The sequence below is a fragment of the Chiloscyllium punctatum genome, chromosome 7 (assembly GCF_047496795.1).
Source record: "Chiloscyllium punctatum isolate Juve2018m chromosome 7, sChiPun1.3, whole genome shotgun sequence".
Taxonomy (NCBI): Eukaryota; Metazoa; Chordata; class Chondrichthyes; order Orectolobiformes; family Hemiscylliidae; genus Chiloscyllium; species Chiloscyllium punctatum.
This window is the reverse complement of record NC_092745.1, coordinates 53,123,003-53,143,213: the sequence shown is the minus strand read 5'-3', so window position 1 is coordinate 53,143,213 and position 20,211 is coordinate 53,123,003. Positions and strand designations below refer to the sequence as shown.

General features: G+C 40.3%; 2 protein-coding genes across 3 annotated transcripts in view; one reads left to right on the top strand and one right to left on the bottom strand.

Annotated features, from left to right (window-relative positions):
* Nucleotides 1-651: 651 nt before the first annotated feature.
* tmed5 (transmembrane p24 trafficking protein 5) lies at nt 652-17,961 on the bottom strand. Its single transcript, XM_072573541.1, has 4 exons — nt 17,680-17,961; nt 11,121-11,218; nt 8,449-8,629; nt 652-3,709 (listed from the first exon to the last, which is right to left on the bottom strand). The coding sequence occupies exons 1-4, from the start codon at nt 17,854-17,856 to the stop codon at nt 3,491-3,493; spliced, it is 675 nt and encodes a 224-aa protein (XP_072429642.1). The 5' UTR covers nt 17,857-17,961; the 3' UTR covers nt 652-3,490.
* A 615-nt stretch (nt 17,962-18,576) lies between these two features.
* The window catches only part of suco (SUN domain containing ossification factor), a 73,230-nt gene continuing 71,595 nt past the window's right edge, over nt 18,577-20,211 (top strand). For both annotated transcript variants that reach the window (XM_072573540.1, XM_072573539.1), the window contains exon 1: nt 18,577-18,923. In XM_072573540.1, the coding sequence (XP_072429641.1) occupies nt 18,871-18,923 (53 nt within the window). In that variant the 5' untranslated portion in view covers nt 18,577-18,870. The remainder of the gene's footprint in view (nt 18,924-20,211) is intronic.

The window sequence follows — 20,211 nt, the reverse complement described above, 5'->3', positions numbered from 1 at the left end:
ATTAGGGTGGTTTTGATAAAAAGGAAAATGTAAACAATTAATCGCAGCAAAAATGGAAAGTAAGAAAGATGGTTGGTCAGGGGTCTTGTGGGAATAGGATTAAGGGAACAGGATAGGGCAATCTCAATTATCCGAACGACACAGATGGGGAGTATTTTGATCAGATAATCTAATGTTCGGATAACACAGTTTACCCAAGTACTGGGATCATGAGATCTTGCTCGTATAATTGATGTTTGGATAATTGAGGTTGTACGGTATTTGTCTCCAGTAGAAAATAGGCTGAGATGGCATGACAGAAGATAGGAATGAGAGGAAGATGCAACTTTACAGCAAGATCAAAGGGGAAATACGATATTAAAGTTGATGCAGTAATCCAAGGAAAGGAAAGAAAGTAAAACAGGCAACTGGTTGGTTAGTCTGAATCTTAGTGACAAGGAAGAAAGCAAGTACCTTACAGTCCTTTTAGTGGACCATTAAGGTGTGGCAGCAAATGACTGAACCAATTGGAAGGCTTCTATATTCAAATGGATTTATTCCCAGGTTTGGAATTATTTTAGAATTAATCGGATTCTATCCAAAATTGGAAAAAAATTATTTCCAAATCAAAGTATATTCTTTAAATAACAGACAAATCAAGAAAGCAAAATAGAACATGATTAAGATTGCTTTATTTCCATTGTTTGAATCAAATACTTTGAATGGTACGTTTTGTTCTACGGAAGATTTACTATTTCTAAAATTTGTTTAAGACAATGAGACAATGCAGTTCATTTTGTTGGCTCAGTCTAGCTTGCAATGTTTCTGCCAAATGAGTATTTGAAACTCATCAGAATGCATGTTTACATTGGAAGAACAAACATTTTGCATTATGTAGAAAGACAGAAGAATAATCCATAATCATACCTGAGCGTATGAAGTTACACAACTACAAATATTAATTGTGGGAAAAAAACTGCACAATGTTCATCCACTTAAGTTTTAGTTTTCAAAATTTTACTGGTGCAAAATGTGCTTGAAAGGCAAGAAAATTTCAAGAGTCACGTGTTCAGTTAATAATTCGAAGTGCGAACTGATCAAAATCTACAATACTAATGGATTTAGCAGCAAATTTACAAATTACAAGTCACAGTGCTTGGCAATCACATTTCAGATAAGGAAAATCATTATCAGATGTACCACTTCCACATTTTAACGAATTTACTGCATGTGATTATGCAGATTTTATCGAGCAATTCCTATTTTTGTTAGCTTGATTATATGTAAGTTTTCCTCTCCTTAATCTACTGTATAACAGGATTCCATTACAATCATATCGAATTGTGAGCTATGTTGAGTATTAACCCTTTCTCCGATTGCTGTTCACATTAGGTACAGGTTGTAAAAACAAATGGAGGCACTTCCTAAAAGTTTGAGTCTCTGGAATAAATCCAACAGTCTAATAGATTTGGTTATATGTAAAGCCCTTTTTGTTTTTGTACAATGAGTGACAAGTCAATTCTGTAACCAGGGATCAGAGAACCCTACCTAGTTTTAAAAAGGGTAACTTTTTGAAAAGGTGACCCCTTGACATTTACTGCCCAGCTGACCAACTTTCACTGATGGCTAATGGGGTTAACTGATCTTTTGCATCTAAAGCAGACACATGGACAGTCAGAGTCCAGTCAGGATAAAGTTGTAGCATAATGTAAAAGTTAAGGCTAAAATCAAGATTATATGTGTCTTTGGAACTATTACTGTAACTTTGTCTAACCCAACCCTTTTCTAAGCACAAGGAGAGGCGGCTATCAAAGACACTGATAAAAAATATTTTTCTTCATACTTAGAACCGGCAAAAACATTATGTTCCTTTATTTAATTACTTTTCTAAACATAGTCACAAGATGGTCTGATTCAAACCATATTTCTTTCTGGCTATCAGTTGCTATTGGCTTTCAGGCCATCCAGTAGCAGCTCTAAAGGAGAATACTTCAATGAGAGATGATAGCTCAACAGCTTTTCTAAGGTTTTCAACAGTTACACGTCAATTTAAATGGGTAATCATCAGAAATATCGTGTAAATTCATGGTGTCTGAAAATGAAAGATTGGGTCTTCCATCATCTTCTGCATTCCACAGCATGAGAATTTCCCATGCCTATAACACTGACAACATTACAGATCTACAGTAATTTTGTGTCTACAATTATGATGCATTATGAAACTATGATTCGCAAAAGTAATAGTGCAGGGAAAAAGCCAAACTTCAATGCCTCCACTAAATTTGGTGGTGGATCTTAGTTTTCCACAGGGAGTCATTAATTCTAGTGTGTTTTGAAGAATTCAAATAGGTTCTTTCCAGAATAAATTTTCAAAGAAACAACAATGAAGGCTTTACAAATAACACTTCCATTATAAGTATCTACACTAAATGTATGCAATTACAGTGATTCTGTCTTAGCCATATTGTTCCCGAAGTCAAAGCGACAGTTAATTTAAGATGTTTCAGATAGGTTAAGGCTGTAATATCAACTATTCTCTCAGTCTCGCAAGAGTGATAGATCAAGAAGTTATCCTCTAATCTCTAATGAGGTAAGATCACTACAGAGAACTCAGTGAAGTACTTTGGATCAGAAAATATTTACAGTGTTTACTGAGTCTTTAAAAGTATTAAAGTTCATAAGCTGCTTGGCTTCTTTTATTTTGGCTTTAAGGTTTTTATTTAACTGTTCCATTGACTGATAGAAGACTGGGTCATGTTTAAAATTATAATGGTTACAGACTGCAGAGTCTCAGTTTCTGCTAAGAACATTCTGTCCTTTTCGTAATGCGTAACATTCACTATAACATTTCACATAATTTATCATCTGTAAACATCTCTAGTATCAATCAAGTCAATTTTTAAAAATGAAAGGCAGACTTATTGGTCTGAATGTGTTATACTTTGGCCCTAACCAATTACTTATTACTTTGACAGTGGTATAGCTCTGTGTAGTGTGAAACACTCAGGTACAATTCACAGTTGCTCTTATGTAACAGGACTTCACACTTTAAAAATCACCATTACACTCGAATAGAGAAATTCAGACACCCAAAGCATGTTTCCCAACATGTACTAATTCCAGAAGTGACAACAAAACTTGGAAAATTAGTTTCATAAAGTACCTCCAACCAATGCAGTTTCAGAATACAGCAAATTGTCAATGCTGAGGATCCCAGTTTTACTCCTCTCATTTCTGTGTCACCACAGATTACCAGTTTATTTGGCAAAGATTTTAAAGTTTTAAGTTCCTAGTTTGGACCACTCAGTATTGAAAGATCAGACATGTCCATTCATTCTCCCAAATTATTACAATTATGCTTCTCTACTTTGACCACACTGTTACTTAGTTCCCTGTTGAACTATACTGTATTTAAAAAGAAAAGGAAATTCCTGCATACACCAATGAAAATAAATGTTGTGGTCTTCCAGGTATCGTCTTGTGCTGTGGTGTAACAATAAATTCCTAGGTGCTACGTACGACTTCTTCTCTTGTCATTGAATAAATTTTTCAACATGTATACTTGGAGACATGACACAATGAGCATCACAGCCAGGTTCACCACTGACCAGAAATTTACCCGATCATAATTTCCTTCTTGGAGGTTTCGATCCCGTGCCTCAAAAGCTCGAAGCAGCCCCTGAATCTGGTTGCTTTTACTAAGTCTGCCTTTCACGCTGTTTATAGATTCCTGAATAAAAACACAAAAATGTCACACATTTCAAAACACAAGATATCGAGTTTGAACAGAAAGGCTACAAAATGAATTAAATGGTATTATAAGTGAGAAACAGCAAACTCTCCTCCTGAGAAAGACAATTTAATTCTGAAAATAAAACTCTAGGTGAAAAATTAAAGATAATTTAATTTTTCACAACGTTAAGATTTTATTTAATTCCACTGAATCACAGATCTTTGCTCCCAAAAAGCAGGATGACCTAATTCTCCAGTTAATACTTCCAGGTGGATGATTATTGCCCTCAATATTGAAGACGACAGCAGCATCCTCTGTTTTAAGCCTCAGATGTACATGAAATAAATCAAGAGACTTTGAATATTATCAATTTCATCACTGCCTGGAATAAAGTTAGAAACGCAAGCAAGGTTCACACAAATTCTACTTCCTCAATTTTATAAACATCATTTTGATTATCAACTTAAGTAAAAACACATACTGATACAATATTTACCTCAAGTGTATTTTCAACTGGGGTTTTCTTCAGGTTCCTATCACCATTGCAATGGGAAGCAGAATTTAATCTATTAGGTAGTGAAGAAGGCATTCGATATGCTTGCCTTTATTGGGAGATCATGTTGCGGCAGTGCAGATCACTGGTTAGGCCACTTTTGGAATAATGCGCGCAACTCTGATCTCCCTGCCATAGAAACTTGAAAGAGTTCAGAAATGATTGACAAAGATTTTGCCAGGGATGGAGGGCTTGAACTGTAGGGAGAGGCTGAATAGGCTGGGGCTATTTTCCCTGGAGCATCGGAGGCTAACGGATGAACTTTTACAGGTTTATTAAATCATGAGGGGCATGGAGAGGGTAAATAGACAAGACCTTTTCCCTAAGGTAGGGGAGTGCACAACTAGAGGGTATAGGTTTAAAGTGAGAGGAGAAAGATACAAAAGGGACCTAAAGGACAACTCTTTCACGCAGAGGGTGGTGATATATGGAATGAGTTGCCAGAGGAAGTGGTGGAGGCTGGTATAATTACAACACTTAAAAGGCATCTGGATGGAATATGAATAGGAAGGGTTTAGAGGGATATGGACCAAATGCTGGCAAATGGGACTAGATTTATTTAGGATTGCTGGTTGGCAAAGACCGAAGGTTCTGTTTTCATGCTCTATATCTCTATGACTCTATTACTATATTATTGATCTCAGTCACATAATACCAGGGACAGGATCAACAACAAGCAAATAACATGCATCTGAATGGCCAACAGACTAGAGCGGACAAGTCTGGGGTATTTGCTTAGCTAAAATGACAGGTGATTTAAGTAAGAACACACATTAGCTTTCCATGCCTCCCTTGGTGGTATTGTCCACCCATACTCTCTTCCCAAACCAGGACTTGAAAATGGAACCATCAGACATGGTCTGTGGAGCGGCATCCGATGTCAGCCTATCAACTAAAGAAGTAATTTCAAGAAGTTACTGAAGACATACGCAAATGTAGAGTTTCTGGAGTTGTATGCTTGCAGTGCTTTCTGACTTAAATATAAGCAAGTTACTGGGATATAATTGATCCTACATATGTTATACGATTTAGTCCTTATAATTATACGATCTCAAACTAGTCCTCAACAACTTGCAGCTTAAGAATACCTGAGAATTAGATTTAGTTTGCATTTTTGTGTTACTATCTTGGCAGATTCAGTTCTTAGGAATTTTGCATTGTAGATTCTGTACCACCCCTTCTCATCTATAAAGTGTCAAAGTATTCTGTCTTTTTTATATTAATGTGCCACATTTTCCTCAACTTACTTTTGCTATAAATATTTATAACTGTTTGGTGGGCCTGGTCACAGACGTATCTTGTATGTCTACTGATACACAAAGTTAAGGCTTCATTATCTGCTCAAAAAATGATTGTTTTCAGCAAATGAACTGTTTAGCATGACTGGACCATTAAGCAGGATTGTTTGCAGAGTGCAGAAGGGAGCATTGGGCAATGAAACAAACATCTCGACACACCTTAAGAGTTAAGGGTAGAAATCCACTAGAAAATGTGGTAAGTTTAGGACAGCAATCAAAATGGAAAGCAAAGACTGCATTTATCACTTATGTCCTTTATCAAATTCACACTATGCCCTGTTTAAATGGACAAGAGTAAGACAGAAAAGGTGCAAAATGGACATCCAAGTAACTTTGAATATTTACTTTTATTATATACTTCACTTTGACTATACCATTATCTTCAAAACAACCATAAAACATTTAAATTAATTTATGTTAAATGCACATTCTAAACTGTTACCGCTCCCTAGTCACAATCCTTCCTGTTTGTTTTGCTGCACCTCCTCATAGGAGCTAAAGTCAGCGATTGCAGGCCAAATACAGCAACAAGGGAAATGAGCACAAGAATATCATTACAATTTTTTTCCATGACTTGTAACAATTCCTTAAGCTGAGTTTAAGCCTACACCTTGCAATTTCCGAATCCATGCAAAAGGCAGGAAAGATATCCCACTGTAGCAATAACTTTAAAATTTACTCCCTTATTCTTCATATATTATTGCATTCATCTCTAAATTAAATACCCAGCAGTCAGTTGTGTGATTTGTGATTGAGGTCTTCCTACTGGATTCAAGCAATTCAAATCGCTTCTGTTACAGGGATGTTAAATACTATGCAGATGGCCTGTTAACCCAAATCAGCAACACTGTGGTAAGGACAACTGAAGACAAATAGCCTGAATTTCTTTATAGCATAAAGAAGTGTGTAACTACAGCAATTCTTATGATCTGAAAAAAATGCAAATGTTTCCAGGCCACTTCAAATACTGGAATAATTAGACTTTAAATTTACCTTTATTACTAATATATCTGTACAAAAATAACCAAAGTGACCATAGTGTTCAATGCAGTTAATGCATGCAATACAGGTTGAAATCCATATTAACAACAGAACATGACCTTGCTGAATTATGTACATGTAAGGATAGCAGTAGTGCTTCACAAACAATTTTCCAACATAACTCCATTTTATCTGAGCACCAACGTCTCAAGGGTAATTAGAGATAGGAAACAAATGTCGGCCTCAACAGCAATGTCCACATTGAGGAACATGTTTTAGAAACACTTGTCACTAGCAAAAACAAAACAGCAATAAAGAATCCTATAGCATGGCAAAAAAGTTTGAGTATGAACATGTAATAAGTAATACATACTGAAAATACAGATTTTCATGTTTTAATAATTTTTTAAAAGTATTATTTTACATAGTCATAGTTTCAGCTGAGCTTTAAATCTCTTCCACTCAAAGAGAAACAGCTCCTCTTTTCCCATAACACACATGCATCCCTCCTCACTCATTAGTCACTCAAGTTCACTCTCCGCCCCCCCCACCCCCACCCACACACACACTCACTCACTAGCTATTCTTCCCAAACACCATTTCCCTATGCACTCACTCACTAGGCCCACTCTCCACTTTCCTTCCTAAACTTACTCACTTGCTTCTATTCCCAAACCACCTCTTTCACCACCCTTCCCACTCAGCACCCTCATTCACACCTTCACTATCCCTTCAATCCTTCCACATCCCCATTGCACTCCCCACCATTCATCTCTTCCTACTACTCCACCCTTCCACCTCCTTAAGCAGCTTCTTCATATTCCCAGTTTCCTGTTGTTGCTCTTGCTGTTTATGTCAGCATGGAAGCTATGGCTGCACTTTGTCTGACACCACTTCGATGCACACTTCCAGTGAACATCTCCCCAGTGGATATAAGCTTGGGTCCCAGGGGCCCTGACCCAGAAGAACGAAGGAGCATTGTCCTTTCCATTACCGGACATTTGGATAGCATCAGGGTTTAGAATAGCCTGAACCCAAAGTGGCAGCAAGAGTGCCACTTTGCTGCCAAGAGTGGGAAGTCATTGAGACCATGTCCAACTGGAACTTTTCTGCCCCCCCACGCCTGTCTTGGGGTCAGAGCCTGAAGTTGAGGTTGGGCTTGAGTGGCTCCATTGGTAACTGAGCCTTAGACTGTGTGAAAAGATCCAGGTATCTGTGCCAATTATTTTCTCAGTGGAGTTGACAGTAAGAAGATTGCTGAGTGCAGGAAGGTGCTCTGTAAGCTGCGCATGGGAGCAGATGTTACTAGATAAAGTTAAAAAATCATAACACCAGTTTATAGTCCAACAGCTTTATTTGGAAGCACTAGCTTTTAGAGCACTGCTCCTTCATCAGGTGGATGTGGAGTATAAGATCCTAAGACACAGAACAACTACCTAATGAAGGAGAAGTGCTCCCAAAGAAACCTGTTGGACTATAACCTGGTGTTGTGCGATTTTTAACTTTGTACATCCCAGTCCAACACTGGCATTTCCAAATCATTACTAGATAAAGGATGGTGTGAACAAGTCACCTTCCTATGGGATAGGAATGCTTGAATCGCCTAATCATACAATGTCAATCAGATAGGCAGCAGATTAAAGAGGGAGAAAGGCTGAGCAACAATTTCCCTGAACCAAGGGAAGTCGAATAAATATTAAAAAGATATAATTTCATGATCCAAAAGTCAGCATTCCAACAAATGTTCATAACTTCTCAGATGTGGACCAACAATAGATAAATGTGGTGCTTACGGGCAGTTACGATTGTAGTTTATTTCTACTTATGTTCGATTTATGCAATATTCTTTATACTTCATACAAGAGTCATGACAGCATAAAATCAGAGGCTAACCAGTCACCTACTAGAATATCTTCCAGTTTCATATCGAGCAATTCCCCTCCTTGTAGTAAATCCTTCCAGCTGTTTGGATCACCCTCAGGTTCCATATTGTCCAGAATAAGCTCAAAGAAGACTATCTTCTCTGATATAGAACTAAATGAATTGTCAAAGCAAAACATGTAGTCTCCATTTTCAGTTTCAATGCTAGAAGTGAAAGAAAAATTTTTATTTTCAATATTCAAATTCTTAATGAGTTCATCAAAAATGAATTCACTGTAGATGACAAACAAGGTAGAAGTTTCTGTCATATCCAATATTTCACTGTTGCTGCATCAATGCATTTGTACCCTATTTTAATCATATGACCAATATGGGAGAGGGCCCACTTTGGAATGAACAGTGAATTTTAATCAGAATTTGACTATTTAAAGCTTGATCAATTCTCATCAATTAACTTTACCAGTACAGAAAAGTACAGCATAGAAATAGGTCTCTGGCCTAACTCGTTCATGGCAACCAGGTTTTGTAAACTGAACTAGCCCCATTTGCCTGTATTTGGCCCATATCCCTTTAAACATTTCCAATCTACGTACCTGTCTAAATGTCTTTTCAATGTTGTAATTGTACCCTCCTCTGCCATTTCCTCTGGCAGCTCATTCCATATGTGCACCTCCAGTGTGTGAAAATGTTGCCCCCCAGACTCCTTTTAAATACTTCCTCTCTCACTATAGTTCTATAAATTCAATTCAATATGCAGATCTCACTGTTTAAGATACTTCTGAATGACTTGAAGTTATTTGTCTTTAATGTTTAGTAAAATAAATGGCAGCAGTCAATGTGCATAGTGTTGCCAGCCATAATTGCCTGTAATGCGCGCTATTAAAATTTAAAATCAAACCTGAGAAAGTTCATTGCACTATATTCAAGGGTTGACTAGCTTTGTAATCAAATGTTAGGTTTTGATGATAATCCCAATATTTCTAATGTGCCCCATTCTAGGAAGGTGATAGTCTAGGGGTATTATCACAAGACTGTTAATCCAGAGACCCAGGTAATGTTCTGGGAACCCAGGTTTGAATCCCGCCACGGCAGACGGTGGAATTTGAAATCAAATAAAGTAAATCTGGAATTAAGGATCTAATGACGACCAAGAATCCATTGTTAATTGTTGAAAAAACCCATCTGGTCCACTAATGTCCTTTAGGGAAAATAAACTGCCGTCCTTACCTAGTCTGGTTTATATGAGACTGACACTTAACTGCCCTCTGGGCAATAAGGGATGGACAATAAATGCTGCTTAAACAGTGACGCCCTAATTCCTTGAATGAATGGAAAGAAAAATACACTATGTTGAAAGTTGACAGGATTTGATTTAACAATCTTATCTTGCATTCACTATGGCTCCACTCAAGCACATCCTTGTAATCTTCTCCAGCCTCATACCTCAGCTCAAAATTCTGGCCTTTGGCTTTCCTCCTTCCTACCCACATCCCACTTCAAGAGCAGAGTTTTCAGCTACTTCAGCTACAAAGACAGAGGGTTAATTTCTTCACCATCCCCAGTCAGCCAAGTAATCAAATAAACACTCAGTACTGGATATACTCAGTAGGTTAGCCATACCTAACACGTCAACTGTGTTCATCTCTCTAGAGACGTTGCCAATTTTGCAGAATTTTTTCTAGGATTCATTGCCTTTGTTTCAGATTTCCAGTATTTTGCTTTTGTATTAGAACCAAATATTGATTTGTACTTGTTCAGAACTATTACTTCCTTCAAGTGTGCAACATTTTCCTTTAAAAAGACTTCAAATGTTTTAATTTTATATCCAACTATCTGCTTGAATACAACCTGATTGTTAGAAACAAGCTAGTGTGACCATTTGGTGACAGTATCAGTCATATATTAATAGATCTAAATGTTCTAGACTGTCTAAATTCAAACATTTAAAGGTCCGACCTCCTGCTGCCATGGTATTAGCTGAAGACTACATTACAGAAGTGACCTAGTTTTATAAAAAGCAATTCATATATGAACTAATAGAGACTGAGAACTAACATACTGTGACATCTGGTGTCAATGGCAGTGATATATTAATAGACTTGAATGTGCTTTGAACAGTCCATAGAAACACACGAAGGTCTTCTTCATGCTGACAAGTCGTCAGCTGAAGACTGCATTATAGGAGCAACTAGTGGCAAAAACAGGGGGAGGGAAATACAATACACACAAATCAGATTGCAGAACATGAGAATTGCTCATGACTTAGCGCATTGGAAACTGAATTGTGTAAATGTTATCAGTGACATATGGTCCACTATGTTATCCATTTCATCTGAATGACCTTGGCTCACTTACTGGTGATACCTCTGCAATTTTCTGAAGAGGGCAGTATGCAATACCAGTTTATTATTAGCAAATATTTATTTATGTGCTAACATTGCTTCAATAGAAAATAAAAACATGAAAAGAACACAGATCTGTAATAAGATTGTTAATACTGCATATTTAAATATTTATCCCTGATTGCGCACCTCTATTATGCCATAATGGACAAAGGTTCTGTGACATGTCACAGGTAAAGTTAATGAGCTAATCAGATTAAAGTTTAACCTGAAGTGAATAAAGAAACACATCTGGACCTAGACTCACCTGACAAAAAAAAACTCCACGTAGAACATCGGCCATTCTCACTTACCTGTGTACTCCATCAGATTTCCTCTGATCAAAATACAGAATATTTCCATTTGGCGATGTGATGTAGAAATCCACATCTAATCCTGCCCCGTCAATCACCTAGAACGCAGATGACAAAAATCAATGGACTTTTCCTCAGGGTTCTCCTATGCTTGCTCATATGTGTATGTGTCTGATTCATACATTCCTAAATAATGTTTATTTTTGTTCAGCCTTTCAGTCACAAAATTCCTCCTCAGTCCAGGGATTATATTAAATGCAAAAAACATTATTTGCCATTATGTTCACCAATCTACCATTTAATTAATGCAAATCTGCAGACAAATAATTAAAATCACATCGATCAACAACAATGGTTGCAAATATTTTTTGTTTCAAATTTAATAGATTAGTGAACAATGCATTTTAAGCCTGCAGCTATGGTCAGTGATGGCGAAAGGTCCTTTTTTTTCCATCACGATTAATAGGGAATCTCTCTTGCTGTTACCACCTGCCAGTGGCATATATTGAATGATTTTCTTGAGGATATTTGGTCTTTGGCTACGTTAGGAATGCACCTTCCTTGGTCAAGTCAAAGAGTGGAAGTTTCATTTGGAACATCTGGCTCAGAAACAGGGACAGTACCCAATGCAGCACAAGGCCTCCCTATGAGATCTATATGCAATTAAATTTTAACGCCAAATATGCATAATCAAAAACAAAGTCTTGGAGAGTGCAGAGAAACAAGTGAAAAGAACTTTGTATTAAGAAAGGACAGACATATGGGCAGATACAACTGACAATATCCTGAAATTGGATCAGAGTTGAAGTTAAATTAATGCCACTAATCAGTCTGTCCAACAAAGTGATATGCATTGGTTTAAAACAATTCAAACTGTCCCCTTCCAACCTCTTATCCCAAAGTGTAGCAATTAAAACACACCCTAAATTACAAAAAAAAATTAAAAAGGGATTTAAAAAGAAACAGAAGAAAAAGTAACATTTACCAATTGTAGCAGTGATTATATTCAGATTAAATTTCAAGGGCAAAGCTGACTTTACCCTCCTCTTAAAATTCTGGTAGGAGAAATGATAATCATTATTTTCAAAGGGTTAACTTAAAACTTCGATAAACTTGGCCACAAAGAAAGGAACACTGACAATAAGGCAGATTATATTTGTAAAGTAAATGGACATGTAAACTTGCAGTTGAATTGAAGTATACAAAACAAGTACTTGATTGACAAGTAATTTTGCTATGTTTTCAGGTTTGAAGCTCCTGACATTTACATTCTAGAATAATGCAAAGTGGCTGGCAGACATCAGAAATAGATGTAGCCTTTGCCCTGGGGAAATGCTGGGAAGAGAAAACCAGCTAGTTCGTACTAGCTGTGTTGAAATTATCTCAATTGCATTTGAAAAAGTAGAAAGGATTATCTAGGTCGTTAATTCAAACTGAAGTTACATTTAATAAATTCATCTTTGAAAGGCTCGGAGGTATCATATTGTAATACATCTAAATTAAACTTTGATGCATGTGTCACTGGGCAGGGCACTTTTAAAATCCACCTGCCACATATGCAGGTTTACAAAATGTTGTGGACTGTGAGTCACAATATGCTAAGTCTCAAAGTTCAGTACTGGAAAACCTTTGAAGTACTGGGCCATGCAAGTTTACTTTGGATTCATGGTGCTAGGTCACAGTGAACCAATCAATTATAATCACAACATCTGAACCAGGAAAATCCTGCCAACAAATTGGTCACAGGTTAATTCTGGGGCACAGGCTAGGGAGGAGATGTTGTGGTTCTGTTCGCCGAGCTGGGAATTTGTCTTGCAAACGTTTCGTCCCCTGTCTAGGTGACATCCTCAGTGTTTGGGAGCCTCCTGTGAAGCGCTTCTGTGCTGTTTTCTCCGGTATTTATAGTGGCCTGTCTCTGCCGCTTCCAGTTGTCAGTTCGAGCTGTCCACTGCAGTGGCCGGTATATTGGGTCCAGGTCGATGTGTTTGTGAGGAGGGAGGAGATGTCTAGCTTTCACTGCTTTCAGATATGCTGGAGGTCTCCCACAATCAATGGGGACCACAGCAACCAGAATATGCAATTGATGCCAACAACAGTTTTATTCTTTAAATTTGATAAGTTTCTTTTTTTTTGAGAGAGATTTGCATGTATTTTTAATAGTGCCTTTTCAAGGAGAGAGCATTTGATTGGATTTTGCTGAGTTAGACACTGGGATGAGACTAATAGGAATATTTTTTTTGCAGTTTCTGTAAAAGCACTTTTTACACCTACAAATGAATTTTACAGACTCTAGGATTCTCAGATTTATTGCACTCATACTTCATTTTGCAGTGCCACGTACCCAGTAAGACCACAACAGAAAAGATTTCACAAGTCATAAAATTGAACATCATACCTCAGATAATGTTTAATTACACAAGAGATTTTGTGATAATCATTACTGAGGCTATCCTATGTATAACAACTGTGGTTAACTATATTTGGCTAGAGACTATTCATGAATTATTGTTCAAACGTACAAAAAGATACTTTCATGTTGCTGGCGGTTAACTGGACATGGCCTTCACATGACCTCATGATTCTGTTCTTTGTAACTGGCGATAGAGAATCTACTGTCGCATCTTTTCTTGCTGCTTGCGCACCGCTACTTCTGGTTTCTCTACGAGTCTAACTTTGTTTCCCCTCACCGAATCTTCTAATATCTAACCTATCCTTGGTGACATAATCCAAAAACAGGATACTACACTTACACATGCACAATGATAACACTCAGCTCTACCTCACCCACCACCTGGCTCAACTCATCCAATGTTGCTACTTCAGAGAGCTTATGTGACATTCAGTACTGAATGGATGACCAAGAGATTTCCTCCTGGGTGAGATAAAGGCTGAGTGAGTACTTCTGAGAATTGATTTCAAAGTGGGACGGAGACAAAGTCTCAGTGAGGCTATGTGGGAATTCAATGTTGGGGGAAAGAATAGTCTTACGTAGGGTTTGCTGCAGGAAGTTACCTAGACACCTTGCTCCATGAACTGGTCATATCCCTCAGGCTAGATAATTCAAATTTGGCTTGTGATCAGGAGCAGTAAAATGTGACTGCAGGCAAGGCTGATATGGGAACCTAATGGGAAGCTGTCATGAAGCTTCAACCTCTACAACTGTTTAACAGTTAAGAGGTTCTTGCAAATTTTGAGAATAAGAGTGGGGAAGTCAGGGAGGATGAATAAACTGAAAATGGCACATTCAAGTTTGGGGGAGGAAATCAGAATATGGTGGTGATAGGAAACAATATAATTAGAGAGACAAATACTGTTCTCTGGGGCTGTGAATGCAAGTCCTCAAGGCTAGGTTGCCTACCTAGTGCCAGGGTTAAGATTATTCCTTATGGCTGAGAGGAACTTGGAGTGAGAGGAGAGGGATCCAGTTGTCGTCATCCACATTGATATTAACATAGGATTGGAAAGGAAATGAGGTAAAATTGAAAGAATTTGAACAATTAATAGTTAAACTAAAAATCTCTCAGGATTATTGGTCAAAGATTGTTGTGGGCGAAATGACTTTTGCCTGATGGGTAGTAGCATCAGTACTCTGGAGAAGAGAGCTGTTCTGATTAGATGGGTTTTATTTGAAAGTGTGCTGGGTGCAGTGAAGTAGCAAACTGAAATAACTGGGGTCATAGAGAGAGCTTTAAACTAATTAAAGTGGTGGGGAGGGGTTGGGGGTGGGAATAGAGGCTTACAAAACAAAGTACATGGCAACATTAAGACCATAAGATGCAGAAGCAAGCCATCGAGTCTGCTTTGCCATTCAGTGAAAGCATTGCGGATGTGATAACCTCAACCCCACTTTGTTGGTATATCCCCAAGACTCTGCATTCTCTTACAGATTAAAAATCTTTCTCAGCGTTGAATACACCGAGCAAGCTGGCCTCAACAGCCACTGTGGTAGTGAATCTGTAGAATTCTTTATCATCTGTGAAAGAAAAAAAATTCTCTATCTGTCTTAAATTGGTGACACCTGATGATAGACTCTCACAAGGGAAAGCAACCTCTCTGCATCCATCCTAAGAGGCTTGTGTTTTAATAAAGTCTCCTCTCATTCTTCTAAATGCCTACATGTACAAGGATAATCTACCTCTCCCCAATGGAAAATTCCTCCATATCTAAAATTAATCAAGTGAACCTGCTTGATCATACTATCTATTTCTGCATGCCTTATATTACATGCTTAATAATAGACTAACACTTTCTCAATGGCAGACTTTAAGCAAACTGGCCTATAGGTACCTGCTTTTGCCTTCCTCACTTTTTGAATAAGGGTATTGTATTGGCAATTTTCCAAACTTCTGGGAATCCTCCTGAATCAAAGGATTCTTCAAAGATTACTACTAGTTCATCCATTATCTTTGCAGCTACTTCCTTTAAAACCTTACAATGCAATCCATCAAGTCCAGGAGACTTATTGGCCTTTAGTAGCTTTTTATTAATGATAGTTATTGTGCTCATTTTCTCTCTCTCCCCCTCTCTTCAGTTCTCTTACCATTCACATTTTCTGGAATGCTATCAGTGTTAGAACACAGAACAGTACAGCACATCAGCCCTTGATGTTGTGCGAACCTTTTATCCTACTCTAAAATCAAACTAACCTACATACCCTACATTTTACCGTGTGCCTAACCAAGAGTCACTTAAATGTCCCCAATGTATCAGACTCTACTACCGCTGCTCGCAGTGCATTCCACACATCCACCACACTCTGTGTAAAGAACTGACCTCTGACATCTCCCCTAAACCTTCCTCCAATCACCTTAAAATTATGCCCCCTCGTGATATCCTTATCCACCCTGAGAAGTCGTCACTGGATATCAACTCTACCTATGCCTCTCATCATCTTGTACACCTACACCAAGTCATTTCTCATCCTCCTTCGCTCCGATGAGAAAAGCCCTAGCTCCCGCAAGTTTTCTTCATAAGACATGCCCTCCAATCCAGACAGCATCCTGGTAAATCTCCTCTGCATACTTTCTAAAGCTTCCACATCCTTCCAAAATGAGGCGACCAGAACTGAACACAATATTCCAAGTGTGGTCTAACCAGGGCTTTATAGAGCTGCAGCATAACCTCTCAAACTCAAACACAGCTCCCAAACTCAATCTCTCTGCTAATGAAAGCCAACAGACCATGCACCTTCTCAACAACCCTATCAACTTGGATGGCAACTTCAAGGGATTTACAAGATGTGGACCCCAAGTTCTCTGTTTCTCCACACGGCCAAAAATCCTGCCTTTAATCCTGTAATTTGCAATCAAACTCAACCTTCCAAAATGAATAATTTCACACTTTTCCAGGTTGAACTCCATCTGCCACTGTTCTCTAGCATGAAGATGATGCAAGATAGTTATTCAGTTCTTTTGTGAAATATTTATTCAGCTCCCACATCCTCATGCTTTGTGTGCTACAGGAACTCCAAGCAGCATCTGGACAGCAATGTGCATTGTGTCAAGGAAGCAAACCACAGTATATGTAGAATGATGTGAGGGTTTTGTAGTTGGGTAGTTTCTAATTTCCCCCTGACTGGAACTTAATATCAAGACATGAACAGGAGTAGGCCATTCAGCCTCTTAAGCCTAGTCCATCATTCAAACTAGATCTTGACTGGTCATTCACCTCAATATCATTTTCTCACAGCATCCCCATATTCCCTTTCTGGCATTATTGTAGTATCCAGAAATCTATTCATTTCTGGTTTGGACTTCCACATCCTTCTGGGGTGGAGAATTCAAAAGATTCATCAATGCTTAGGTGAAGAAATTCCTCTACATTTCAATTCTAATAAGACTCTGTTCCCCTAGACTAAGGAAAACACATTCGGCATTTACCCCAGTGATCAATTTACAAGATCCCTCTCCTTTGTAACCCTAGAGGCCCAGTCTCTTCGTAAGGCACAGATTACAGATAGAGTGGTTAGTGTGTGGAACGACTGCCCGAGGAAATGGTGGATACAGGTAGCGTTTCAACATTTAAAACACATTTGGATAAGTACATGAATAGGAAAGATTTGGAGGGATATGGACCAAACGCAGGCAGGTGGGGATAATTTAGTTTGGGAACATGATCGATGTGGGTTGTTTTGTCCAAAGGGTCTGTTTCCGTGCTGTATGTCTCAATGATCCACCCTACCCCAACCCAAACACAACATCACAAGCCACAGTCTCATCTCACCAGCATGCCACCCTCACACCCCTCCAGCACACTCCCATCGTGCATCCTGTCTCCCTCCTAAGAAGATCCTGCCAGCGTGCCCACGTCTCGGCAGCACTGCCTCCGCTACTCGTGTAACCCAAATCTTTCCCTTCTTCGAGCTTACAACCTGCTGGAGGCACTAGGAGGCCCACTGGGACTGGGATCGTGCTGTCGGGGAGGGAAACTCATGCCAGGCCAATCAAAACCTGGCCGTTTCTTTCCATCCGTATCCAAGTCAGAGAGAGAGAGAGATATATATATACAGTAAAGGCAAAACTCCAACAGAAAACGTCTCTGGAGCGTGCCCGTGGCCGACCTGATACTCAATTTCCAGGGTGGCATCTTTCTTCATGGTTTGGTAGAAACATTCCTTCCGCCCCGCCGGCAGAGTGAAAGTGAAATCGCTGTCAAAGGACTGGGGGAAACTGAATGAAACCTGCACCAAGTCAGAGAGAAGGGGCGGCAGCACCAGCAGCAACAGGAGGAGGCCCATGGCTGTCTGGAAGGAGGGCGGGAGGAAAGAAGGGAGCGAAACGGATCAAAGGCGGCCACCGGCCCCAGAGCTCGCGACCAGACCTTTGACCCCGCCAGCGGCAGCGCGAGCGCCCGCAGCCCAATCACGTCGCGCAACCCCAGCCGCGCGAACTGCGTCACACCAACCGCCTGCCCGGCCTCGCCGTTCGGTTGAGCAATAAAAAATTCTCGTCACTTCGCTTCGTTCAACTTCCACCGTTTATTTAAAACAAAAAAAACTTCCACTCGTTATTAAATGTGGATCGTAGATGAAGTCCGTGTTTTCAGTTTGTTGACTTAGCCATTCGAGATTTTCACATCCCTGCCCTTCTTCCGCAAGGTTTTCTGGTACCTGTAGTCCCGAGCGGCCGCTCGGCGGGCGGACCGTCGATCAGAAAACTACAGCTCCCATAGTGCATTCCGGCAACCCGTCATTGGACTTTGCGGGGGGAGGGGCGGGAGGAGGAAAAAGGATGTGCGTGACTTAACAGTGAGAGCTGGGTGAGCGGGTGAAACGGGCGTTACTGTTTGTGTCGTCACGTGGTCGCGCACGCTAGGTGGGGGTGGGGCTTGGTGTTGGGAGGCGGATCTCGCTCCGTCTTGCTTAGGCTCTCGACGACCGCACGTCACCGGCGTGGGCGGGGCGTGCGGTGTCGGCGCGGAGGCGTGGCTTAAAGAGGCTCCAACTCGACAGTACAGGCTGAGACTTAGTGGGGCCGTTCCGGGAGGTGGAGGCAAGGAAGCGGCGCTGTTATTGCTGCTGCGGGGACGAGGGGAAGCAGGGAAGGAAGGAAGTTGAATTAGAGAAACCCGTGGGATGAACGGGCCGGGCCTGCCGTGTGGGAGCGCGAGAGTGAGGCGGGGGAAGAGAAACCTTCCGGACTCCCCGCGGGGAGCGGCCTGAGGCCGGAGTGAGAGCCATCCAGCAGCCGGTTTGGAAGAAGGGGGGGGGAGGGTGGGAGAGAACCACGAGGATGTTAACGGCTGTGAGAAGATGAACCAGCGGCACGTTTTGTTTGTATGTTTGATTCTCTCGGTGTTATATTGGTGAGTGTCCTGTCTCCCTAACCCCCTCTTCCCCCACCATTGCATTTCTTATTCTCCCCCCTCCGCCCCATCAGTAACAGCCGCCAAAGCTTGACTCTTGAGTTCCATCTGAGGTAGGCCCGGCTCGGTATTCCCCCAGCCACCCCCTCCCTCCCTCCCTCCCTCCTTTTCTGGCTGTATCTCCTCCGAAAATTGGGTTTGTTTGGCCGTGTAAGGTGGCAGATCGAAGTTTCAGAGCCAGGGAGGGTAACGTAATTCGTGGGCTACCGACTTGGGAGCTTTTTAAAACCAGAGAGAGAGAGAGTGGGGGGGAGGGAGGGGGGCAGAATCAAAGATCATGTCTTGGCTCCGATTGTTCTGCGTGGAAGTCGGCTCAGGTTCTGGAATTTGGGTCACTGTTGTTGATGCCTTGGCCAAGCTGCAGTTGTTCCCACTCCGTGGTTCAGTCTTTGGAAGGTTTAATGCTCTTCTGGTCGTTGTCGAATCGAACAAAGTTGTGTGGTATCTTCCGTGCGGGCTCTTCAATTCTCGGCTGTACTTTGTTTGTATTTGTTTTGCTGCTGTGTTAATTTTTAACATCTCTTCGCAATTTTCTAACAGCGCTAATGAGTGTGGTCGTGTCACTTGTCCTCCTCGAGGCAGTGACTGAGCTTATCACTTGCCATAATGGGATTCCCAAACGAAACACTTTTGTTTTTGCTATTATGTTGTCAATTACGAAAGTTGCTTTCAGACGTTCGATTGGTGTCTGTAGGATTTGCAAGCCAGTAGTATCACAGAAGGTATTTCTTGGAGGAATGGCAGCAGAGATGTACTGCCTACCTATACCTGCTACAATGCTGTCTCTACTTGTGATACTGAATGTGACTTGAGAATGGTTCCACACCTAACAATTTCTGTTCCAAGGCCAACGTGCCCAATTACAGCTTCCTCCCTCCTTTCTTTCTACCTTGTGGGCTGGCAGAGAGATCATCTGCAGTGTCAGCCAATTTGTCCATATTAAACAAGTGACTACTTGTTTAGCAAGGCCAGGGCTTTTGTATCTTTATTTGTCAAAATAATTTAAATTGCTGTCAAAATTCTCCAAGCACAGTGCCAGGCCCTTTCAACAGAGTGCTCTTCAGACTAAAAGCTACAGTGTTGAGTATAGTTATAACTGGGGATGGTATAGTCAGGTGACTAGACACTGATCTGTGGCTAGGGTCGAGTGTCCCGAAGGCCGTGTTTGCTTGGTGCCCAAGTTCAGGATATCTCCTCTGGGCTGCAGAGGAGCTTGGAGTTGGATGGG